The sequence below is a fragment of the Rhipicephalus sanguineus genome, chromosome 8 (assembly GCF_013339695.2).
Source record: "Rhipicephalus sanguineus isolate Rsan-2018 chromosome 8, BIME_Rsan_1.4, whole genome shotgun sequence".
NCBI lineage: Eukaryota > Metazoa > Arthropoda > Arachnida > Ixodida > Ixodidae > Rhipicephalus > Rhipicephalus sanguineus.
The window spans coordinates 1019372-1046078 of record NC_051183.1 but is presented as its reverse complement, the minus strand read 5'-3'; the positions used below and the strand labels follow the sequence as shown (position 1 = coordinate 1046078).

The window sequence follows — 26707 nt, the reverse complement described above, 5'->3', positions numbered from 1 at the left end:
CTGTCGCATTCATTGCTTCGCCCTTACGGCGAAACTGTAACTTGCTTGTAACCTGTAAGCAGTTTCTAGCCATCGCCTGTTTGATAGTGACCCGTAAACCACAAACATGCGTGTATCGACACTGCCGTTGCTTCGGTAATCCCGTGCAATGTGCGTGTTATGACCTTGTGTATAAAATTAAATAAGGTCACGATAGCTTCCTCTACTTGGAAAAATGAGTCGTTTTAGTGTAGATATGACAAAAATACCACTTGTACCACGGTTGGAACCACCTGAAGCAGCCGAGTGTTTTTTTTTTTAACTTCAGGAGCCCTATGACCTTCAGTAGGCTTGTTTTGTCGTTTAATCCCGCGTTTTCAGACATGCGTATAGCGCGCTGGAGGCAACGCCTCTTTATTAAAAGTTGATGATCCAGCCCAGTGAAGAGTCACTGGCCGAAGGGCAGTGGGGTAATTGGCCTTTTGGCGCGTCTGCAAACCGGCTGCAACCGGTTTTACGCGCGCTTAATCGGCTGCCCCTCGCGCGCGCTCTTAGTAGCGTTATTATTTTTTTCTTTTTTCTATCGTTTCGCGGGCTCCTCCGCTGCGAATCGGTTCTGTAGCCCGCCTTCCGCTGCTGTTCGCGCGCTCATGCTGGTTGTTCGCGGCTACTAACGGCATTGGCATCATCCGGCTAGCTAGCTGGCGCTCTGCAAGATGACGTCACGGTCGCACGAAGAAGGGCGGGGGTTTCGAAAAGGGAGAGAGGTTCGTGTCTGGCTTCGAAGGAGATGGTACGTATGTTTTTAAGCTAAGCCTTTATGACTTTTAGATTTCGGCAGCGGCGTCGTGCGCGAGAAGCCCTGCGCCCGCAAGCGTACAGAAATTCGACCCTCGAAGGTGCGCCGGTCACGCGTATTTGTATGCGCCGTTTTCCGATCACTGATGCTCTCTCGGTCGTGGGTTTGTCGGCGATCAGCCTTTTCTGATATGGAAGTCTGATCTGTTATCGAGGCTACTTGTCACTTCGCGTTGGCACATTTCATTGTTGCTTGGATATGAACTTATGACCGTCGTTGTTGCGTGTAGCGAGAGAAGTGTTGCGCTGCCCAGCACGTGGATCACGGTCCAATTTCATTTCTGCGGCATGGAGGAAGAAATTAGTTTGGAGAGAGCTTTGAGCAATCCGACAGTAAGAAAGAAAAAAAGGTCAGGTACGCACGCGAAGCTTCCATGGGAGTCTGCTGGAGGGGTGCAAAAGGGGCATCTGCCTTCCCTCAAGCCACATCAGCACTTGCCCCCTCCAGCAGCCTCCCCCCCCCCCCGTACATGCAAGCCCCCATTTCCCCGTTAGGGCTAGGGCTCCGGAATGTTATCTGTCGCTTTCTGTCGTCGCGTATCTGTGGCGTAATATGAATTTGGTCTTGGGAGGTGGCTTCCCGGCGATGCAAAATGTTAACTCTTGTGTTATCATGCAGATTTCCGGGCCCGATTCCTTTTCGCCGCATTCGTAAATCTCCATTGTCTCGATTCTTTGAATACAACGCGCGGCATTCTACGGTGCAACGCCTCCATTGCCCCAATCATCACGCGCCATCACGCGCGATGCCGCATCCGCCCTGCCGTGACCGCGCTCTTTGCACAGGTGGCCAATATCTCTCCCCCTGTCCCATCCGCCCTTGCAAATCCTCCTCTCTCTCTCTCTCTCTCTCCCTCTCTATGAAGGCATAAGCCACCCCCTGCGACGCGTGCGTTTTAACGGTCACAGCTGGCATATTTCACCCAGGCCCGCTAGAGGTCGCCCCCAGTCTTCGCGCTCGCAGCGCATCTCGGCGGCGCGTGCGGCCGTTAGAAAAAGAGGGTGAGGAGGAAGAAAAAAGAGCAAAACGAGAGGGCGGGGCTTCGGCCCCGCGGTCGTTATTTCCGTGCACCACCGTGCCGTGGGCTGTTGGAAGCCCGCAGCTGTTTTTGTTCCACCGACGGAACCCGTAGCCGTATCTTGTGTAGTTGTGTGCAGCGCTTAGGAGGGCTTTAGTGGCTTACAAGGGTGGCTTGGGCTTATTGGTTATCCGTTGTTAATCCAAAAACAACGCGAAGGGCAAGGATAAAGAGATACTGTAAACACTGCGCTGTGTTTGTGGTCTCCCTGTACCTTGTCTTTCGCGCTGTTTCTGTGTTTGGCTATGACGGGTACCGTTTCAATGTTAAGCACCATGGAACCGGTTGCGAGGGGGCGAGGAGGATTTGAAGTTGTGGCAATCTGACAGGGGAAGGCTTAACGCTTTTGTGTTGTACTCTGTGGCTGGTGACGTCCCGTTGAATGGCGACGTACCTTTAGAGCTGACAGCATTCGCGTACTATGTAACTCCTTTTGTCGGGGAATTCTCGGTCTGTTGGGTGCACTGCGACAGTTTAGATGCTGCTCTTGCTCAAAATCTGAGGTTGTGTTCGTTCGATGGAATTCAGACAATCGTATTTGAAATTAGCTTCGAAATTATAGGCTAATAAATTTAGCGTAGCATGCCAGTTTTCGCTACATGTCTATCTTTTTCTTTTTCGTACGTTGCTTTCTTTAAAAGGAGGTTTTTAAAAGTACCCGACTTTTTACTCCATAACTGATAAATTTATGAATACGTAGAATTACCCGCAAACGACCATTCTGTATTCCTGCTTAATTGTCATGACATTTTTACGGCGCTTATGGAATGCCGTATTTTATACGGCACATTTTGACGATGTCGATATTTTTCATAAGTCGATACCGTTTCTTCGCTCCGTACTTCGAATCGTTGAGTACCTTTTCTAAACTGTTCTGCAGTACGAGCCGCTTTCCCCGCCTTTTTGTTGAGAATTCACTTAGTGCTTTCTTAAATTCTAAGTCTTCCACTCTTGTAATTGTTCTTCAATTAGTTACCCTTTAGTTTCATTTTACCTATCGTGTACCATCCTGACTTTTTTCTAGTGTTTTTTTTTTTTTTTGTAATGTTTCCTCCTGCGTTTGTATAGCGTAGTTCCCTTTTACGTTATTTCACAACGTTTTTACTTTAATGTATACACCTATCTATAAGATCTACTTGCACGGATATAAATCAGAATGCACTTTATTTCCAACACACATGTTGAAAGTGCCCCTGGCAAAATGCTGTCGCAGACAGCTTGACGGAACCTGGGGGCAAATAATACTATCTGTCACAGAGACCCCTTCAACAACTCACATTGAGTCATAGGATTCCATCTGTATAAATATGATGCACTGTATTTCATTTTGTTATGAATATTAAACTCATTGATTGTTAAACTTGTATGTTATTTGATCTTGCGGTTGGACCGTCTTCTCCCTCGTTTTTCTTTTCTTTTAAGGTTGCGTTAGTTGCCTCGTAATTTTATTACAATTTTTTTATTACTGTATCGTGCGCCAGTATTAAGGATTTTATGGTTACACGCCACGGTTGTCTAGGGATTACGGTTCTTCACTGCTGACCCGAAGGTTCCGGGATTGAATCCCGGCCGCATTTCTGGTGGAGGCGAAAATGCTTGAAGCCCATATACTTAGATTTAGGTGCGCGTTAAAGAACCCCAGGAGGACTAAATTTCCGCAGCCCTTCACTATACGACGTCTTTCATAATCATATCGTGGTTTTGGGACGTTAAACCCCAACAGTTATCTATAAAACGAACGTTGGATTGCCTTATTGCTTCGTATCAGAGCGATATAACCTTGTTAGGACAGCCACGAAGTCGTCCACAAGGTGTGCAGGTTCCCGCGACGCGCCAGTAACTCCGTAAGGTATGTTACAGATAATCTTATCGTTATGCGCTCGTCGCTGCAGCTGTTCGACGGTGGGTGCCCTCCCACGTGACACAGCTGTAAGATAAGCGGGACTTACGATTTCTTCCACACATCCGATGTGATATCCGGAGAGCGTGGCGTTTAGGGTAATCGCCTTATGCAACGATATGAACTTCTCGACGTTTCCGAAATAATAATAATAATATCTGGTGTTTAACGTCCCAAAACCACGATATGATTATGAGAGACGCCGTAGTGGGGAGCTCCGGAAATTTCGACCACCTGGGGTTCTTTAACGTGCACCTAAATCTAAGTACACGGGCCTCAAACATTTTCGCCTCCATCGAAAATGCAGCCGCCGCGGCCGGGATTCGATCCCGCGACCTTCGGGTCAGCAGTCGAGCGCCATAACCACTAGACCACCGTGGCGGGGCGACGTTTCCGAAATGAAGCGAATGTTCTTAATGCTTGACGTTGTGAACATTTCATGTATAAAAGCTGGGGCTTTCGAAGCAGTCTTGGAACCCGAATAAAAAAGAAAGAAAAAGGAACATCTCCGGCCTATTGAGGAAAAAAAAAAAAAACTGGTGATGTGGGCAGTAAGACCTCGTAGCCATTATATAAAACTGTAATCAAGAAGACATACACATTACAATGTAATTACCATCGTAGAAAAGCTTGTTGTTTACGGGGATCCTGTATTCGCTTGCATAATATCATCGTTCCATAAAGTTGGCTATGCGCTGCTTTAACAATGTAATGAAGTAATAGGCATAGCAATGTAGATGCGCTGAGTGAAGCACAGACGAGAAACGTAACAAGGAACAGGACTAGTGGTGCGCACCACTAGTCCTGTCCCTTGTTACGTTTCTCGTCTGCTTCATGCACTCAGCGCATCTACATTGCTATGCCGTACCAACTAGCCCAAATTGAAGCTTTGCTGAAGTAATAGGCTTTTAATTCTATATTCCCACCTCATTCCATCATTTAAGTGCTGCGCATGTTACGACAGTTCCCCTTAAGGAAAATTCGTTGCGAATTATTGCTTTTTTCCTTTAGCACGAATGCTGGACGTTAGGACACGTATAGCCTCAGTAAAAACCTTGCACGATTTGGTTTATATATGCTCACCGGGATAAAGAGGGGTATTATGCAACAATTCTAGATGGAACGGTCCGTTGTTACTTGTTCAGTTGGTGCACAACCATCAGTGCAATTATAAGCGGACAGTACCAGCGTGATCGTCGTGATAATCGTATTTACATCCACAGCTGGACGAAACAATATGTACTTACTGGCTAGTTTTCGGGCCATGGCATTAATGAAGCAGAGCACTTAAACAAATGACACGTGTTCACGCACGCACGAAGAAAGACACGCAGAAGCGCTGGTCCTGGCAGCTGTTTAAAGGCCCTAATACGACGCCATCTTTTTCCTCTTACGTGTTTCCGAACAAAGCGTGTGGAATGACGGTAAGAACAGCGCGAACGTTAGAGCACAGTACGAGGAAGGGACGCACCAGACGGCACGAGCGCTGACTATCGACTCGTTATTTCTTGCAGCAACACTGAAATTACAGCAAGACTGATTACAGGCCTACAAGATTACAGAAAATTACAGGCTTAACACCCTTGCACACGCAGAGCACCCGCAAGAACGTGACACTATATACCTGAGTCAGTGATTCCACTCCTGCGCCAACTGCGCCAAAGTGCGCCAAATTGTATTTACTGCGCCATCCTGATAATATCGACGAAATTTGCGCCAAACTGCGCCAAAGTCTCGGGTTTTGGGGCGTCTATCACCGGCAATCGCACCCCCGGCGCGTCAGAACATGTGCAGCTCGATCTTGGGGCTGCCAATAAAGTCGCAATCATGGACCAAGAATTATTCCGCTGAATAAATAGCGCTCGCGCGTAGGTTCCGAGTAAGCCACGATGCCATGCACGGTGCCGACGCAGCTTATGTTCTGCAAGTCGGCTCGACAGCAAAACGCGCTCTCCGCAGAGGCTCGTGACGTCTAGGCCTATCGGTAGCGAGAAAGTGCGACGGCGATTCATCGGCGGACGTCGTCTGTTCCAGAAGCGCTGCTGATAGCTCGTTTCAAGCGTCGCACGGCACGTAAGGAAAGCAATGTTCAGTAATAACTACATGAGTGCCGCTAAAATGTCTGTCACTTCTGTTTCCGGACATCGCAGAGTGAAATCTGGGATCGCTCGCAGTAGATATATGGGACAATATCGAATTTTCCTTGCTTCGCGTTTATGGAAGAGCACGCGAACGGTGGAAACGCGTTGACACTTTTCCTCAGATATGCTTTATCCATGGATCTTCATCCAGAACAGCTTTTTCGTAATTCCTTCCGCCAGCACGTCCGAGTTTGTAATTACTCTGCGGTAAATACCCCCTAAAAGGCCCTGCCCTTTCGAGCTCACGTGCTAGGGTTCCAATTCGAATTTTTTTGCTTGCTTTTTTAAAAATGTCATGTTATTAGTAAAATCATATCTCCTGGTCGGAGCAGCCGCAAATGCGCAGCTGTCAGTAGCGGGCCCACAGTGAAGCGGCTACGCCATGTTACACGACCGCCCCTCGCTTTCGGAGGTCAATAGCTAACGGTTAAAAAAACTCAGTTTCGCTTAAGAGCGAAGCAATGAATGCGATACAAAAAAAATGTATTGTGAAACGAAGTAAGACTAGCAGCTAACTCTTTTGGATCCGATCTCGCGTAACTCAACAAAACGCTAGTTTAAGGGAATATGGCCCCTCCAGGAACCGAAGCGTTTTCTTGCTCTGAGTTCTCTAAACGCGAAGTAAGCGTTGAGAGCACAGCAAGTTTACGAGCCGTCTCCTAATGCCTCGAGATAGCGCCCTTCGAAAGATGCGGTCCCCCCCCCCCCCCCCCCTTCCGCTCCCGCGTCCCTTCATGCTCCTTACGAAAGACGGGCGGGGCGTTTCCTCTCTGTTTGATGAGCAATCGACGGCAGGCCCGCACGCGGGAAGATGTTATCTCATGCGCTGTCCGTGCGGCGGAGACAGACGGCCGGCTAGTTTAATCTCCGCTTCAGCCGCGTTCGTCGCCAGCGCTCGCAAGCTTTTACCCGCGGCTAGAATGGACGTGGTGACGTTAATAATTTGGACTTTATACGGAAAATTACGGCAATGGCGACGGCAAAAATCCGCCGAGAGTATCCATATAATTGCTAACGCAAGGGTCAATGTACGGGGCAGATTTTGCGCCCCCCCCCCTCTTAGGTGATTAGGGGGGGGGCGGCGGCCCCCACCCCTGCCCCCCCTGTGCGCACGCCTATGCTCCTGAGATGATTTTTTCCATGAGATTTGCAATGAATCGAAATATTTCTAGCCTTCATACGAGCCCCATAATAATACTCAGGTGCTTGAATGTTAATGCAATATGCTTCTGTATTGCACTCCAGGATGTAAAATTCGCTGCTCCAAAGTGCTCCCAGATGCAAAATTATCTGCTCCAAAGTGCTCCAAGATGAAAATTTGGCTGCTCCAAAGTGCTCCAAAACGGAAATTTTGCTGCTCCAAAAATTGCTCCAAGTCAGAAGTCCTCGGTAGCATCACTGACCTGAGTATTTTCTTCTTTTTTTTTTAATCCCGTAGAACTGCTTTTGGCAGTCCTTGCTTATGCGCCGACCCGTTTGACATATGTAACACAAACTCCGAACAAGTCTCGGAGTTGTTTTTCTTTTTTTATTTCTTTATCTCTTTCATGTGTCCTGGCTTCCAAGCACTACTGCCCTCGTCAGCTGAGTATAGGTACACCCGCTCGGTGGTTATGGTGCTACTGCTGACCCCGAAGGTCGCGGGATCGAATCTCGGCCGCGGCGGCCGCACTTTCGATGGAGCCGAAAATGCTTGAGGCCCCGTGTACTCAGATTTAGGTTCACTTTAAAGAACCCCAGGTGGTCGAAATTTCCGGATCCCTCCACTACGGCGCCCCTCATAACCATATCGTGGTTTTGGGTCGTAAAACCCCAACAGTTATCATTATTAGTAGAGTATGTATATCGGGGTACGTCGGCCACGTGACTCTTCCAAAATATTTTTGTCTACATGTAGCATGAAACGATACTCGATAATACTTAATCATCCAGTTCATTCTAATATCAGGAAGAGATACAAACAGTCCACTATACATGTAGATTCGGTCGGTTGCTTTCACCCCGTTTCTAAAAGCAGCAGCATCAACAGCACTGGTGTTTGTACAGTGTCAAACTTGGCAGTAAATCTACGGTGGGTGCATATTGCACACACTTGTGCTGTGCGTGGTATAAGGAAGTCTGTAGACGTGAAGTTAGGTTTAATGGCGCAAGAGCTGCTACGCGACTATGCTGCGCCAGCCAGATGATGGATGGCAAAATAGAATGCAGTGAATAATGCAACACGGTCGTGCCTAAGAGCAGTCGCTGTTTAAGTTAGGTTGGGTTTAGTGGCGCAAAAGCAATTAAGATGGTCTGTAGACTTCACGGTCAAGGGCGTGCCCTTCGTTGAAATCCTGGGCATAAGCCAAGCCCTCGTGTCCGGATCACGCTTTCGTGTCGTGCAATTTAGATGACACGGCACGTTCGCCGGCATGATATCTCGGGTCCCAGCGGTTAATGCGCAAACCTAACGTGTTTGTATAATATACACTCATTAAAGAAAAGGTAGGCACATCCACTAAGCAATTACTAAGCATCTAGTCCCAAGAAGCACTATTGTCTTAGAATTTGCAGGTAGTAAAAATGGAGGTCGTGAAATTCACTACCTATCATTAGCTAGTGAATAGTACTAACTCAAACTGTTGTTCTGTTACTAACTTGTTAGTAACCGCACAAGCAGCTTAGCAACTGTGCTAGAACCAGTAGACTATGATTGATCAACAAGAGATTGAGGTCTATTTGGTTTATATGTGCCGTATTCATTGCCACATCAAGCTGATTCTATTCCAGTGGCATATATTAACACCAAATGAAAAAGCGCAACGTCTAGGCATTGTCCGATTACACTAATTAATAACCGCTAATTACTTAAACTAATTGCAATACTAAGTACAAATCACAACAGTATAGATAGATCATAGCGGCATTACCAAGCCATAAACGAGACGCACCCACACCTGCACACAGAATAGCAATGCTTCTACATACGCGTCGTTATTTTAACAGGAACGTGAATACCATTTATTCCCTTACTTTGGGATATCACACCGTGTACTGGTTAGCAGTCATAGAATTTACAGGAATAATCGATGTTTTCTACCCATATTTGCGTATATATTTGTATATACGTGCCATCATGTAGTTCAAAGCTGTTATTCCAACGTAATGGAGAATAAAAAGTTTGTCGAAGACTTTCACAGATTCAACACAATGACACGGCCCTTTACGAAGCACCTGACAACATCGATGACTTGCTGGTTACCTGGAGAAAACCGCTAACAAACGTCTGAGTAACTGCAGCGTTTTACAAGCTTTCAAAATCTCCTGGCTAATAAAAAAGTTAATAAGCAGGTAGTAAAGTACCCGGGAAGTTAGTAAATGCGTGTATTAACTTAATATATACTAATTTTATTTTTAAGAGTGTAGGCTGCCGCAGGGGCCCAGTCTTCTTTCAACGTCGGCATAATATATCCGTGTATGCCGCAGAACGTGCCCGGGTCTCGTGAACGCGTAAGGACGCTCCTTGATCTCGCCGTAGCCGGTGAGGTCGCGGGGTCGTCGTCTGCCCTCATGGAAACGCCCAAGCGACGACCGCTGCTGCTGAGCCCCACTGTGCGGCGCGTCTTGTACCCCGCGGCTCCGCCGTCGAGCCGTCACGGGGACCCAAAGTACGTAATAAATAAAAAAAGAGAGAGAAAGAAAGAAATCGGTGGCGAGCTGGCGTGTACGTGCGAGGGAAATACGTTATCGTTACTCTTTAGTTGCTTTTAGAGCTTATTTTTATAGCAAACACGCAGCCAACATCGCTGAAACGCTAACCGTGCTGGTATTACGCGAGCAGATACGGCAGGCTTACTCAGACACTCTTCCTTTTTTACTATATATGCAAGACTATCGAAGAGTATGTATGTATGTATGTATGTATGTATGTATGTATGTATGTATGTATGTATGTATGTATGTATGTATGTATGTATGTATGTATGTATGTATGTATGTATGTATGTTCGTGTATATATATATATATATATATATATATATATATATATATATATATATATATATACATAATAGAGAGAGAGAGAGAGAGAGAGAGAGAGTGGTTATGAGGATAAGTACTTTCACTTCCTAACGGGTGTTCAAGCCCCGGCTTTCCAAAACCACGTTACAACCTTTCTGTCTGCCATGTGTGCTAATGAGCCCTTTCGTTGAATAATGCCTGGTGCATGGTTTGCTAGCTCTTTCTAGGCAGCAGCAAGAATAGGAGGAAGGAAGTTCTGTATGCAGATCCCGCGTACCTTTCCTTCCTCGTTTACAGCCTGTAGATATATCTCAGAGGTTGACCGAAGGCCACTGGCTGGATAAACCAAAGTCTTTCTTTTCACTTGTAAGCGGTTGGACTAAGAACTTACTATGGACAAGGATGTATAAGCTAAGACTGTTTCACTACGCTTTTACTGTTTGTTAACAAGTCCGTTAACAGCCGTAAATGGCTGGTCAAAACGAAAATGGCACATTGTCTGAGGGTTCGAATTACACCGGGCTTCGAATGTTGACGTGAGCTGTACACGCAGGAAATGCTCACGTATATATATACCGCGCACATTAAGGAAAGATCTTTTCATCAGACACTCGTGTTCCCTGTGCTGTCTAGGACAACTGTATATATGTGCGCAGTTTCCGGGACGTTAAACGCGCACAATTTGTTGTCTGATGCCATTGGCGTAGCCAGGAGAGGGGAGGGGGAGGGGTGCCGGAGGCACCACCTTCCCTCGAAAAAAAAAAAAAATTATGGCTACGCCCCTACCGACGCAGTGCATTGCTGCGCGCGCGGTGAATCGGCATTGAGGTCTGGCTTTTTATTCACAGAGCCCCCAAACATTGCGGTGGTGTTTGAACATACACAAAGCGCAAGATGACGAGAGAGCGAAATAATAGATCGTATACATCTCCCCTGTGATCCCTTATTTGCTTATATTGGACACAATATACGCTGTCTTATCTGGACGAAAGGTGTCCAAAGAAGACATGTGCGTATGCGCATGCGCGCGTGCATGTGTAAACAAAAACATCAACCTCGGAGACAGTCGATATTTACGATACGATAGAGACAGGCTGAACATATATGCTGCCACCACGAAGGCGTGGTGTCTGGGCTCTTGGCGCGAGCAACTTTTCATTTTGGTCTACAGCATGCCTGCTGTTGTAAAACGGTGCAATGTAGCCTATTTATCAGAGTTTCTCGCGGCGTAACAATCTCCCAGTCGTTTTCTTTCTTTTTTTTTTTACACTGCTCTGAATTTCTCCGATTGCTAATACTGCGGAACTCGTAATTCAAGCTCTCCCGGACCAGCACTTCGTAACGTGCTTGTCCGGGTGTGCTGAGCACTTTTAAAGTGCTGGTCCAGAGCTTTAAAAGCACAACCGCACTTTGTAACCGGCACTTTATACACAGCACAACCGATAAAGTGCTGGTCTAGGCGTGCTGAACGCATCGCCACAGTGAATGTACAAGCAACTAGCCGTCTTGTATAAACGTTAATGGAGCCCCCATAACCTACTTAGAGGGAGAGAAAGAGACGACACATGGTGTGCAGCAGGTCGCTCGGCGCGAGCCACTTGTTGCTCCGAGAGCGTCCGCGCGGCTGCCGCCTGAATCGTTCGCGCAGATGCTACCGCCGCTGTTTCCACAGCACTCGTACATACTACGCTCGTCCTCTTGTTTTTATGGCGCCGTGCCGTTGTTTGTTCTGCCACACTCGTTCCTCGTTTGTATATAGTATATCTGCCCCGGCCCCCCGACCATCCACGCGCCGTTTCCTGCCGCCCCCTCCTTCCCCGGATCTTCATCGCGGTCCGTGTTTTCCTCTCCGCGGCAAGCCTCTCGCTAATCCGACGATGTCTGGCAGGCGCGGACGTACGACGCCGTCGTCGTCAACTTGTTGCACGTCGCGGGCGTGTGTTTTGCCACCGTGCATTCTGTTATGTGTGTCCGGGCCTTAGCTATATGTACGCTCGCGCGAGTGGGTGGCGGCGAGTGGTGGATTCAGCGGCGACGGCAGCGATTTGGCCGACTGCGGAATGATGGAGGGAGGAGCAGAAGCAGGGTCACAACGGCCGTTGTATCACCGGTAGCCCAAGCGGTGAAGTGTTGAGCGATATCTTCCTTTCATTACATTTTTTTTTTTTTTGTAAACGCCGCGAAACAATACACGTTGCATAAAGATGCATACACATAAAAATGGCCGATCAGTTATGTTACCCGCAAGGTAAATCAAGGTTCTCATGCTACAACTTAGTATGCATTAGATTTTTTTATCCTATGTAATTGCAGACGTAGCACTAAGGAATAGGAAGGCAGCACAGTGGATCATAGAATAAACAGTGTAGCCAGTATGGCTTAAAACGCGCTCCTGGTCCACTTAGTTCATATTTTGTAGAAAACGAAGCGCGGACGTCAATGACAGGACGAGTGGCACCTGTCTTGTTCTTCATGTCCGTGTTTTTCTTGTGCCTTTTTCTTTTACACCTTAGTTGATATTAATAGAGAGAGAAAAAAAGAAAAGGACCTGGGCCGGTCACCTTATGATAAGTACAGACAGCTTTCAAGAGATGAGACGCGCGGCCGAGGATTGCAGAGGGTTTAGTGGATCGACGAAATAATGAAATTTGCACTTTGCAGGCATAAGATGGACTCGGCTCGCGCAGGCACAGCGTGGTTTGGAGATTATTGGGAGATGCCTTGGTCCTGCAGTATACAGTGGATCTTAGATAAGATGACGATGGCGATGAGACAGAAAAAGTTAGCGCAGCTTGCTCTAAGTCGTGTAAGGCTTGGTGGGCACCCAGATGGTCCTGGCTTGAGTATATATGGTTTTACCCTCTCGCAGCTCTCTCTCTCCCGCCCCTTGCTATTCTGCAGTACTATACATTGCTATGCGTGCTCTTTTTTTTCTATCTTTCTTGTGTGTGTGTTTCTTTCTATCTCTTTCTCTCTCTGTCTATTTCTTTCTATGTTCTTTCTTTCTTTCTTTCTTTCTTTCTTTCTTTCTTTCTTTCTTTCTTTCTTTCTTTCTTTCTTTCTTTCTTTCTTTCTTTCTTTCTTTCTTTCTTTCTTTGTTTCTTTCTTTCTTTCTTTCTTTGTTTCTTTCTTTCTTTCTTTCTCTCTGTCTCTCTCTCTATCTCTCTCTGAAATCGCTGCTAATTTATAGTGCAAAGGTTTGCAGAACAGAGGCTCAATACTTTCTTGTGTATACCTCCTCTCACGACCCTTCGCACTATACGCAGGAGATAAATGTAATACAGGATTGCGAGTCGGGTTGAAGTTGGGCAACGTTCGCGTCCAGAAGATCTTGAAACGCATTAGCACTCAGACAGGTGGTTTTGCCTGTGCTCCGGTGCGCCTCAATATATGGTCATCTGCAATACTCACGAATTTCAACGCGACATCATTTGCTTTTAGTACGACGACTGTTACGAGCAATTGCTCGTAATAACCGCGCCATGTCGCTGTAATCCTGGCCGCTAAAGGTACCGTTGGCTATGTTGTAAGCGTTCCATTCAGAATTACGCCAATATGACATGATCTGTTGACGCCGCAAACGGAAGTACGAGCATCACTTAGCCCCAAATTCCCGCGTTTCAATTTCTGAGTATTGTACTGTCCAAACCAGAGGCAAAGACTGTTTGGTTGCATTATTGAGGCCTCAGCTGTTCCTTCTGCGTAATTTCGGTGTATGCTGAAAGCGTAGTACATAGGTAGGCCCTTTTCTTTGTTGTTGTTCAGTGCCGCCATTGTTTGCAAACGCAGGCAGTTCCGCTCACTTGTGCGCACAGGTACGGACACTTGTTGGTGAATATCGGTGGGATCTCTGCAGGGTAACATTGTGACCACAGAACAGATTGCTAACGCATCCGTACAAGTCTAGCAGGCTATTCCACGGATGCCCTCAAGTGACGCCATCTTGGGTAGCTAACGCTGGCCGTTTTCCATGTCTACGACACACTGTTAACAGAATGGTATTACAGAAATTTCATACGTACGAAAGCGGCCGAATGAATGCATTCGGCATTCCGTGACCTTAATAATGTAACGTCAAGACATACAGTACTGAGAAAACATTCGTGTAAATGACCAAGGTGGCGACGCCCATGAATCGAAAATGAAATCGTCTCATTGGACAGGAGCCTGCGGTTCAGTGTACACTGAGTGAGAAACATAAAGTAAATCTGGCATTGTTGTGATCAAATATTGAGTTTCTTTACGCACGGTTTAGTTCCAGCAGGATAGATACACGTCTGCAACAAAACGAATTGGCCTCTCCTGTGGACGAGTTCACACAGGGGGATAGGGTGTGGAGTGCGAGCTCCCTCTCCCCTAAACTGACGCCGCTTTGTGTGTGAGAGCGAAAAAGAGAGAGAGAGAGAAGCAATCAGATATCAGCCTGCTGCAAGTTCATTGCGACATTAAGCTGCGTAATCTACGTTGTATCGCTTTACCGTCATCCCCTCCCCTCAAACGCACCCCCTCCCCTACCCCATCCACATCCTTTCGCTCGGCAAGTTGTTTTTCAGTGTGGAATTTATCGCGCTGCTGCAATCAAAGGGGGCCGTCGCTAACGGTTCCTCGGTGCACTCTTTCTGGCAGTCGTGTCAACCGACTTTATTCTTCAAAAATTACGAAAAACGACACGAGACAACAGGGGTTGCTGCTGAGCTAGTTGGTACATTACTTGAGGAAAAACTGGTATGGCACGAAGAAGACGGGGACGAAGCGAAGACGCGAACTGACGGCCGTGCCTGTCAGTTCGTGTCTTCGCTTCGTCCCCGTCTTCTTTGTGTCATACCAGTTTTTCCTCAAGACACGAGATATAATAACATGGAGTAATGGGATTGTGCAGTTCTCAATGCGCAGAAACAATCCCCCCCCCCCCTTTTTTTTGTCAGTTATCGCGATGAGCTATACAAAAAGTCTAGTATACATGTCACTGTTGATGCCGCCATCCTGGGCTGCAGACGCGGCCGTTTTGTACAGTCTTAGTGAAATGTTTAGGGACCACTCGGTCTGACAAAGCCTTCAATTCCGCAGAAACTTGTGACTTTATTCAGTCGAACTGCACAGTACATGTTGTTAGCGCGCTGTAGAACAGACCGGAGATCTAAATTCACGGCTGCCTGTGGAAGCAGCGGCGATATTAAGCTTCTTGCGTCTCGTGTTTACAATAGTGCGAACTTGGGTTGGTTGTTGAAGCATCAGTTCACGAATCAATCAGCGCACGTATACGACAGGACATAGAAAGGGAACTAACGACAGTGCTGACTTAAAACAATTTATTAGAGCCTTTTTTTTTCACATATATGCAGGGAATCAGCCACTTCATTGCGCATGTCAAAAGCAGATAAACATTTCCCATGAACTTGGAAACCCCGATCGCAAGAATTGTAACTTTTTTTATTAGATACTATGACAGACGGCGAACTAACACATTGATCACCTAAGCTTCTGAATCATTTCTGCTTCTATCATGTCGCGCCCATGTTTGTTTGTATGTTTGCTTACTATTATACTATATCCGCTTCTTGGTAGATTGGCTTGCACGTGCAATCCTGGCAATGTAGCAAAGAACGTAACGAACGTATACGGGTGCTGTTTGATTCATATTGTGTCTCGTGGTCCCTAAGTTTCGGACGCTGATTGTGAATGTACCAGAAGCGTAGCCAGAATTTTATTTTTTTTTGGGGGGGGGGGGGGGTTCAACCATCCTTTTTGTATGTTCGTGTGCACATGCAAAATCGAAAAATTTCAGACCCCCCCCCCTCCCTTGGCTACGCCCCTGGCATGTACAGCACACTGTCAAGCGAAGAGTAAAACAGTTGACTCATACGGATGAAAACGGCTGTGCGGATGCATTCCGCATTTCACAACCTTGTTAATGTGGTGGCGCCACGACATACAAAACTGAGAAAATCATTAGCGTGAACAGCCCAAGATCGCGGCGCCCATTAATCGAAAAATAACGTCGCCATACGAACGGCAAACCCGTATACAGACGAGAATGGCGGGACGCGTTTCAAGTGTCCGCGTGCGCGCGTCGCTTGTGTGCCTACTATCACCTTTTATTTGTCCGTTATCTCCGAGTGCCCATTGTTGTCGCCTCACTCTCCGCGAGCCTTTTGTTCTCACTGTGTTTGCACTCCCGAGAGGAGGAGAGTGACGGACGCGATAGTAGAGTGGCTCTCTTGGAAGGGACGCTGCCATGCACTCGAAGTGAGCGCGCTTGTCGGTGCCATTGTTTCAACGGTCGCGCAGTACTTACGTCTCTTTGAACGAAGGAATCCGAGGAAAAACGGTCGTTTTTGGTTGAGCGTAACGGACGCTGTCTTGGCGAGATGAAATCTTTCTTGAGGAAGCGGGAAAACAAATGGCGATATCGTCCGCAATTCTTGCGAGAGCAAGGCTTCAGAGCCAGTACAAGATAATGCCCCCGTCTTTGCTCATATTGCTGCAGATAGAAATAAACGGAAAATGCGGGAACGTTTACTTCACGAGTGCCGTTTCTTGGACTGGTTGGACTAGCATAATATATTTTTGGACGTGCTTGAAGACAAGGACACGTCTAAGGAGGAAATGAAAAGATTTGGGAGGAGCGCTGTGTATATGATATTGAAGGGGATGCATAATTAAGAAATGTCCCGATCGTCACGTGACGGGCAAACGGTTACTTTGAGCCGTTTAATGCGCGGATGCAATTAGGGAGGAAGGATTATACGTCCATCACGTGACAATTTCGTGGTTAGTTTTTAGTGTCTTCCACTGCTGTTCAAGACGGGACGATAGATAACCGTGACGAAACAAGTTCCATTTCCATTTGGATTATTGAACCGGGAATCTTTCCGGCTGGAAAGACTTACGGTTCGGTTACTCAATTCCAAGTGATTGAATGTCCAGCTGGAACTTTGTCAGTTCCCGGCTGGAATTCGGCCATAGTACAACTGGATATTCATCGACTTTGAGCTGAATTATAGTGCTATATAGCTGAATTATCAAATCGGAAATCTTTCCAACTGAAAATTGAACATTTTTCATCTGGGGATATATCCCTGATCCCCCCTCACCCATCCCCCAAGGGAAGAAATGCTGGCGTCGCCCGCGATGTTAACACTACGCATAACGTGTGACAAAAGTAGTGACACACACACATTGGTTGTTTGTGAGGTGTAAAAGGAAAACCCTGGGCGTCGTAACTCTTTCGCTGTACACCGTCATTAAGTAAGCCCTCACTTAGCCTAGCAACCTGTCTTTCGATCCGCACTTGCCCATGTAGTGGTTCACACCATGAGACGAGTTGCAGGTATTCCAAAGTCGTTCGCAGCAAGCAGCACCCTTAAAAGGCAAATGTCGAAGTGGTGCGACAATGCCGCGGATATCATATCACGAGGGAGACATGTCCACGTGTGTGCTGAAAGCGTCATCGTTCAAACGGACGCAAGTGACGTTTCCTCCCTCCCTCTCACCCCAAAACACATACTACATCCTACCAACACCTTCTGGACTTTCCTACCCCCCTCACTCCTTCCGTTTAAAGGAGACCCCCGGTCTTTTGTTTGACCTGCTGCTGGCTCGATCTGTTTTCTGCTTCGCCGTCGAGATAAAAGCCAACCTTGGAGCATCACTTGTGTGCGTACGCCTCGTCGCCCCATTGTTTCAACGGTCGAGTCGTGAGCCAGCGCAGGGGCGCGCACTTGTGATCGGTTGCCCGGATATGCGCAGCTATAAGGGTTAACGTCCGAGCCTCGATCAAGCTGCCACTTTCCTTCGGCGAGAAGGCGAGTACCGCATTTAGTCTCCCTCGAACGCTCGCTTGCTTCGGACGAGGGAGTAGCGCATCTTTTAAATGGTATTTCGTTACGAACTACCGCGTGGAGAGCATGGCCTCGCGATTTCGCTGCGCCATTGAAACTGGGTCTTTTAAAAACCACGAAAGTGGCAAGTTGTTTCCAACGGTAACGTAGCCAAAATTTTTTGGGGGGGAGGGTTGTACCATACTTTATATACGCCGTGCGTGTATATATACACACATGACAAAATTGAAAATTTTCGGGGGGGAGGGGACACCCCCCCCCCTGCCCGCGGCTACGCCACTGGTTTCCAAGTTAAGCGGAGTAGACGAAAAACAGACCGTAAGAAGAAGCAGATGCTTAGGCAGTCACTCGCGCAAAGACATTCAATAGAGTCTTTTAGCAAGTTACAGAAATACGGTACGGAATTACGGTACGGCGTTACCGTACCGCTCCTCCTTTCCCGTTCGTGCGTCCCCCGAACGGCAGGTTCCTCGTTAACAATGCGTAGGCTGACAGGCAACAATCAGGCGTGACAACCCCGTAGTAATTTTTGAAAAAAAAAAAAAGGCATTTGTCACGTTGGGGTGCCTTCTCTGAAATTAGGGGCGGCGAAAGCACAACGAGCGGGAAAGAAGGAGCGGTACGGTAATACTGTACCGTAATTCCGTACCGTACTTCCGTAACTTGCTAAAAGACTCTAATGCAGTCGCGAATCTCTCTCAGACTTCCCGTGCAAGAAAAGTTGTAAACTGCGAAAATAAACGAAAAGCAAGATTCAAAACCGCCGCCATTTTTTTGTGACGTAATATTACCCTCGACATGTAGCTGAAACATCCGATGCGACCAAGGAGGTTTAAATAAAACTTTATTTTAACCTCCTTGGATGCGACGCCCCGCGCGAGCTTTTTGAAAATCCCGCGTTGGGGTTGACCACGCGCGGTGTGTGACGTCACGACGCAGCTCGCGAGCTCGCGCCGTGCGTTCGGCGCGAGCTCTCCCGCTGTGCCGATTTGTCCGGCGTGGGCTGCAATAACTCGTATGGGCAGAGAGAGAGAGGGAGAAAGATAGAAAGAAAGTGAGACATAGAGAAAAAGAAAGGCCGAAGAAAGAGGAAAAAAAGATAGAAAGACAGAGAAATAAATAGAAAGAGAAAAAGATAGAAACAGGCACAAAAAAGAGATACAAAAAACAGAGAGCAAGACAGAAAGAGAAAGAAAAAAAGAATGAGGGAGAAAACAAAAGAAGGGAACGAAATACTGATACAGAGAGAGAGAGAAAGAATGAAATAAAGACAAAAAAGGATATAAACAGTGAGAAAGAAAGAAGTAGAGAGAAGAAAGAAATAGAGACAAAAAAGAGAAAGAACTGAAAGAGAAAAAGACTGAGAGAGGGGCAGAAAGAAAGAGAAAAATAAAGACAAACACTGAAGGCCGCCCAACTCAGCTGCACCTTCACGTTTGGCACCACTAGTGCAAAGCTGCCTTTTTTCAGGTAGAGTCTGGGTCTTCTGAGCTCAGGTCTTCAAGTCAGAACCTCGTAGTTTGCATGTTTGGATGGGCAAATCCGGTGCACTACTGTGTAGTGTAGCCTGGAGGGTGGTTTGGGTGGATTCAAACTCAACCCCCCATCGAAATTTTCACATTTTGTATGTGTATATTAGAGGTGTGCACGGGCTCCGGGTAGCCCAAAAGCCCGAGCCCGACCCGGCCCACGGGCCGGGTTCGGGCGGGCCGACGTATTTTTACCTCAGGCCCGGGCCGGGCTCGGGCTACTTGGAGTTTTATCGGGCCGGGCTCGGGCCCGGCGCAAAGCTCGACTGAAGCCCGAAATATAGAGAATGAGCGGGAATTGTTTTCCAGCACGCATGCATCACCTTTTCCGCTACCGCCCGTTACCGCTTTTCTTTTCCATTGCAGCTGTTAGCGAGTGGAGCGACAGTGGTGAAAATGTAGCAGTTACAAAAGATGAGCTCTCCGATTATCTCTCTATGGAATCGCCCTCCTGTCCATCTAAAGTTTTAGTCTTCTGGAAAAACAAGCAGCAGAGATATCCCAAGCCTTGCCAGGCTGGCAAAAAAGATATTAGCAATTCCGGCGACGAGTGCAAGCAGCGAACGTAACTTCAGTTCGGCGGGCTACATAATGCAAAAGCGCCGCACTTCGTTGAAGCCGGAATCGTTGGACTGCTTGCTGTTTTTGCACGACAATTTGGAATCTGTGGAATAGAGACTGTTCGTCGTGTGTCGTTTGATCATATTTGATATGCTCAATAAAATGCCAAATTACCGGAAAACGATGTTTTGTTTTCGCAGCGAACCTTCAAAAAGCCGGGCCGGGCCGGGCCGGGCCGGGCCCGGGATTGGGTTTTCGTACGTCGGGCCGGGCCGGGCGGGCTCGCAGCCCTCTGCCGTCGGGCTCGGGCGGGCCTTCGACAAAGTCAGCGGGGCCGGGCTCGGGCTCCGAAATACAGCCCGTGCACAGCTCTAGTGTATATATATGCACGCACATGGAAACACATGCACAAACATACATAAAGAGGAGTTGTAGCCAGCCCCCCCCCTCTTTCGAAGAAAACTTTTGGCCATATGCCTCATACACTGCATTGGTTTCCTAGCTATGTTAAGGGTCCACACTATTTGGCCAACTATTTAACTGCACCAATGTTGCTATGGCCAACAACTCAGCCTGTGGCTCAAAGCTATGGTGACTTCAGCTTTTGATTGGCACATTACTTTGATTGCCTTCTCTGAGCCCTAGCAACCATGTCATCATGTCTGGCCCCTCTAGCAGCTGCGCTTCATGAGTGTCCAGACAAGTATCACGGTGAAATGTTGCCAAATCTCGCACAATAAGCGTTTGCACGTGTTGCGAGATCACCCTTCACTAGAGTGTGCACATGGAGTGAGATTTCAGTGTCACTGCTGTGTATAAAAAAGAAGCAAAACAATTTTGAAAAGCAGTTATTATTGAAGATAGCATGTGAGGGGCAGCAGAGGATGCATTGCAATATCCAGGCCAGATCATTTTGTCTACTGTACTTGTGCAGTGTTAGTAAAAGCTAGGAGGATTGTGTCACAGAAAGAAACAATCAATTTTGAATAATTTCACAGTTGTTTCGTCAAAGCAATAATTGGTTACTGTGATCGCTGTCTGAAGAACATAACAGTAATAGGGTACTTTTTTTTTTTCGGCAAGAAGTGCACATAGAAGTCTGTTATCATCTGCCTTTTGTCTTGTTGAAAGTCACCATTGCTTTTTTTAACACTTATATTTGAACTTATTTTTTTTTTGGCTGCTTGTGATTTCTGCAGGGTCAGTAGTTCACAAGAATGACTTCTAGTCATCCATCCAAAAATGACCAGGACACGTGACCTAAATACCCAGTTGTACAGCTGAAAATTACCTAAATAACCAATTGAGCTGCGTACAAAGAAACGCCTTAACGAAACTTTCGTTGCTTGGTTCTTTACGGAGGGCTTCAGTGGTTATGGATTACATGTGGCAATAATTTTACCTTGTGGAAATAATGCAGGTATCATAGTTTTAATGCACTTACAAGTGGTTTACGAGCCAGATGATGGCACGTACACCGGCAAGATGGCTGCCGGAAATCGGTTTCAGCTCATCTCATTAAGATTGTAAGCTGAGTGAGTTGGTTGGTGTTCATAATGAATTTCGTGCAGCACTCACGAGCAGGATGACAGATGGAAGAAGCAGACGAGACAGGCGCCGACTCTCGTGTGCATTTTCCGTCCGTCGTCCTGCTCGTGAGTGCGGCACGAAATTCATCATGTCAACTCCTCATATCATCCTCTTTTATTTAGAGTTGACATAATCATCTTTCACACCACTCTGGATAGCCGTGTAATGATATAATGTACAGACCATGTTTATGCAAGTTTGTTCTTTATGAACCACATTAAAAGAGAACGCAATCTTTCTTTATACTCTTGATTAGCTCCTTGAATCTGGCTTCTCCTGTTGTGCCTCTTCTGAATTATTGGAAAGCCAAACATGCTGAAGGTACAGACACGATTTCTTGCAGGATGTTAGCATAAATACTGGCCAGTACTGCAGTACAGCAATTATACATTTGGTGTCGTTGATCTCTGAGTCAATGTCACTGATCTCTCAGTCAGTGTTGCGAGTTTTTAAGGGGATGGTGCAGTGCACTTCTGTGACCAGTCACGCATATTGTAATGTGACGCTGCAGAGCTCTATATATTTGCAAACTCGGCTTTGTGAAAAGCAGTTTCCTCACGACTCTTAGCGTGGTTTGATTTTATCCACATGCGCAATGGCGTTGCAGTCCACTGTTTGCTGGACAGTGTCTATGCTGCTGTCACTGGCGATATGACATGTCAACAGTAGCTGTGTTTTGAAGGCCATGCAGAAGACAGCGAAATCACGTGCATGGCCGCAAAAAAAAAAAGCAAGCTCGTTTGACGGAAAATGTTTGTTGGCTGATCCAACAGTAAACAAACCACACGCTTATCTCCTCAGATTGGCTGTTCTAGCATCATAAGCAATGACAGAGATTGAGGAGAATCATGCAGAAGTGCAGCACTGTGTATGTGCGACTAGATAAACTTAGTAACCATTGAAAGCGAGGGAAGGGATTGTAATGGAAACAATGGAGCACTCTATCATCTAGTGGCTCATTTGCATACATAGTGGCACTTCAGTGCCGGATATTCAACGAGTGTATGAATACATTGTGTCCTTTCGCATAGAACGCAGTGCAGCGCGCTCGTTTTGTGCTCGTTCAGTGCTGGACTCTTCTTATCTCTGCTGCAAACTCAGAGCCGTGAAGAAAAGCTATCATCTTTTGGCGGCAACAATCTTGGCTGGCGTAACATTCAGATTATGCTTTAAGGCTGTTTCTCTTCATGCTTTATCACGGTTTGAGTGGTGATCTGTATTTATTAACTGGCATTGGGCCAGCTGGGAATGATGGGTGATTAAAAAAAAAAGATACGTGCATATATATATATATATATATATATATACTTCACTATCCCCCTCCTCATGCATATTGGTCATGTGCATGGGTCCTCGGTGAAGGACCTGTTTTGACCGACGTGTTGCAAAACAATAAGCCTATTTTTCAGCATGTGCTTCTTGCTTTGATTTTCACGTACTTGTTATAAACGTGCAGGGTTTGAACATTTGTTCCCTCTCTCTGCAGTATTGTAGGTCCAGAAATTGCATGAAAAAAGAAACAAATCTATTTACCGCCTGTGCAGTCTGTCATTGGTGTAACCAGTGTAGGGGGTGCAAACCACTTCTGTCCAGAATTTTTCACTTTGCATGTGTATTATAACAGGCACAGATACAAACATGCATATATATATATATATGTACAGAGAGAGAGAGAGGAGTTGCCTCTATATAAAAGAATGCGTCACCATTCTTTTCGCGGGAGCAAGCTACGCTCGAATTCAAGAGAGAGAATAATCCACACGCATGCGTGATTTCAGCAACAGACGCCGTTTAAAACGGCAGTGACGACGGTCCAGTGGTAAACATGCAATGCTGCCGCTAGAGATGCGTCACGACGCAAAACAGAAAGAATTGAAAGAAGCAAGGATGTGAGGCTTATCATGGAACATTACACATAGGAGACCAGAGGGAAGAATACACTGTGTGTGTGTGCTAACAGAGGGAAAGGATTGAGTGTTTCTGATGACATGCCATGGTCGCAGTGCGGTTCAGTTTTTTAAACTCCTGCAGCAATAAATCAAACCGATACATTTGTGTGAGCACCAAGTGACAGCCTTGTTTGTTGTGCTGCACCTCCGGTACACCCACCGACTTTCGGTTTAGGTGTTTTGAAACGAAAAACTGCGAAAAATAAAGACTTGTGTCTCGTTCACTTGGTATACACCAAAATTGGCATGGAAAGGTACGAATGCATGGCTAACACGACTGATTGGTCGTGACAGCCGTAACATGACATGCTCGTCAGTTACATCACAACAAGTGGTGTGGCTCATGCCCACATTGAATATGCGAGTGTGAGCCAGGGCAGTGAATCAAAAGACAAAATTTAAGAAAAAAACATGGGGAACGCTTGTGCTTCACCTTCAAGAGTAGAACGCGATAGTGTGTTTGGGCCCCGTTTGCTTGGCCATCTCATTCGCTAGGCAGGCTTCACTTCTTGATGGACACTTAAACCGTGTCTCAAGGCAAGGAACATTTCAGCGTTTTATACTCTCCTGGAATGCTTACCGCGAGCACAGTAGCAAAATTCCCACTACACCATAATTCATCACTTTTCGAATTAGCGAACTACCCAGCATGTGTCTGTGAGGCGTTATGTGCGCTTACTCATCTGCGCACTTTGTTGACGCTGTTGCCAGTGATGATGATTAGTTATGCCTGAGCGCTTTGTAATAGGTGGACCTTTAAATAAGCCACTCATTGTGCAATTCAGAAGTTGTGATGCGTGGTGCGATTTGACGCTTCTGCCACGGAATTTTAAATGTGTTAACAATTCTCCTTGCACTACATTACACGTGCATAGAGTTTTTTCCGAAACATCTTCACTGGCATGGCTCTGTGGTAGAACACCTGCTTGACACACAGAAGGCCTGTGTTCGGTTCCGGCTCGGAGCCTGGATTTTTATTATTTGCATTTTCATGATTTTTCACTCACGGACAATGCCAATTTTTTGCTCACAGCAAATGACGCCAACACCGACCCCGGAATTTCTGCAAAATGAGCTCTTTAACATTATTGCATCAATAAATAAAAAGAATGAAAAAATTCTGTGTGGCTCATACCAGCACTCTGTGCTTGCATGGCACAAGACACCTAAGTCAAATATTAGTGTTACCTCGGATTTTTTGTGCGTATATTGAATGCTCCCTAGACGATGTGCCTTACACAAATTCCTATGGGCAACCATAATTTGCATTGTGGTCTGGTGGGGGAGGCCCTTTCAGTACACTTCAGACTTTTTGTTCTCACCTTGGCCTTCTTGACTTTTGCACAGGAGCGACGCCATGTCTGAATACTGTCTCCAGCCGTGCAGCACCAACCAGAACATCATGTTTGTCAGGACGAGGGAGCCCATCGCGGACGACGTCTTCAGCCCCGCGTCGTCGCCCAAGCGGCTGTGCCTTGACACCGAGTCGCCAAACTCCTGCGATGTGGACGCGATAGCCCGCATCATGACACCCACGTGAGTGGAATTTGCACGCTAGCTGCTACAGTAGACAGTTTAACCCATTCGCAGCCGCCCCCCCGTGTACTTGTACCGCGCGTTTTTCAGCGAAAGTGCGCACGCGTGCAGCATGCTTCCTTTTTTTCTGCGTCGTAAGCACCTGGTCGAAGTATTTGCTAGAAAACACATCAGAATGCATTTATTTACATCTCACAAAAAATCACGTTTTGATCTCTGAACTTGTTCCAGTTTACAGGCATTTCAAAGTGTGAGAGTTTAAAGCACTGTGTCATGTGGAGGGGGGCACCACACTTTTTGCACTCCCAGCAGCTTTCACTTTCACCTTCCTTGTGCCATGCACACTTGACATTGCCTCGAGGAGTTCTTTTCCACGAGATTAGGAGAAATCTGGCATGGAAAATGAGCCCATTCAGTCGCTTCAAGGCGCTAGGCGGCACCATTCCTTCTGCCACTGGATGAAAAAGAAAACACCAAAACGAACAAAAACGTAACCAAAGTGCCTTCAACCAACACAAGTAACTACTGTAATCTATCGGTAATGTATCCAAGCACCTTTAGATAAGCCAACAAGTGCTGGCTCTCCTTAATAGCTTTAGAAAGTACCAAATACCAGGAGCCCGTTGATTCGCTGGCTTTGGCAGCGAATGGGTTAAAGGATGTTGTAGCAAGACGGAACATGCTTGGTTTATAGCTCTGTCTCTTTTTTCTTCAAAAGCACGGCGCAAATAAGACTGGACAAAAAAATAACACACGATGACATCACAATCGCTGGCTAACTGGTTTTATCTGTACCAAACGCTGCCTATTTATGTGCAAATGTTCGCCATATCACAACACAGGGTTTGGTGCAAGTAAAACCAGTTTTTAGTCAGCACTTGTGATGTTGTGTGTTCAGCTGCTTCTTTGTCCTGTTTTATTCGCGCTGCACTTTTGAAGAATTGTAAAAGAACTCGCCCAAATCAAAGTCTTACAGCAAAATATTTCTGTCTCTCAGTGTTTTCCCTTATCACGTTGTCCCTTACCGATGACACTCACATGAACTCTGGCATTTTTCTTAGCAGCTTGAGCTTTTGAGTGTTGCAGTATATGTACACATTAACTCTTTGTTCTTATGGTGTCTTTAGACCTCTCTGTTTTTTCAGCAGTTCAGAAGTGCGCGCTAGTCCGTACTTTTTAAAAGGTTAAAATAGCATGGAACATGCAAAACAGCTACAGACGCAGAACATACAAGCTGTTGTGTATGTTCCTTGCTATTTAATTTTTTCTTTCCCTTTATAGCCTCCTTTGATGAGAACAGTGGCTGAGAGTGAGAATACTGCCCTCCCCCCTTTTTTTATAGAGCTATGAGGTGAAAGAAAAAATTTAGCTTGATTAAACAGCATAAGAAGCATGTTGAGTTCATTCTAAAAGTATCGAAAAAATGCGGAAGCGAGTGAGTGAATGTCAAACTGGGATTTCGCTAATCAATGTTCAACATACCATAACTTTTGCTCAAATGGGTTTGGAACATCCATTCTTGTTCTACTGCATACAGTTCTGATTCTAGATTATTGTGATGGGCTGATTTACTTTGTAACGCTCCCACCTCAGGAAAAAGCTTGCTCCCCAAGAGGCGCATCAAATATCCTATATTCTAAGAACTACATGCGATACTAGAAAAGTAATTACATGTTTGAAATCAGCTCACTAATATACATGAACTCAGTAAGTTTCACAAAAATCGATTGAGAAATAAAAAGTT

At 46.3% G+C, this 26707-nt stretch overlaps 1 protein-coding gene across 3 annotated transcripts in view; it reads left to right on the top strand.

Annotated features, from left to right (window-relative positions):
- Positions 1 to 26707, top strand: part of LOC119401211 (transcription factor E2F7) — a 72949-nt gene that overhangs the window by 21265 nt on the left and 24977 nt on the right. Inside the window, exons 1-2 of one of the 3 annotated variants that reach the window (XM_037667894.2) lie at positions 664 to 772; positions 24775 to 24963. In XM_037667894.2, coding sequence (XP_037523822.1) covers positions 696 to 772; positions 24775 to 24963 — 266 coding nt within the window. In that variant the 5' untranslated portion in view covers positions 664 to 695. Of the gene's footprint in view, positions 1 to 663; positions 773 to 24774; positions 24964 to 26707 lie in introns of those variants that run through there. The other 2 variants (XM_049418718.1, XM_049418717.1) reach the window with 2 other exon arrangements.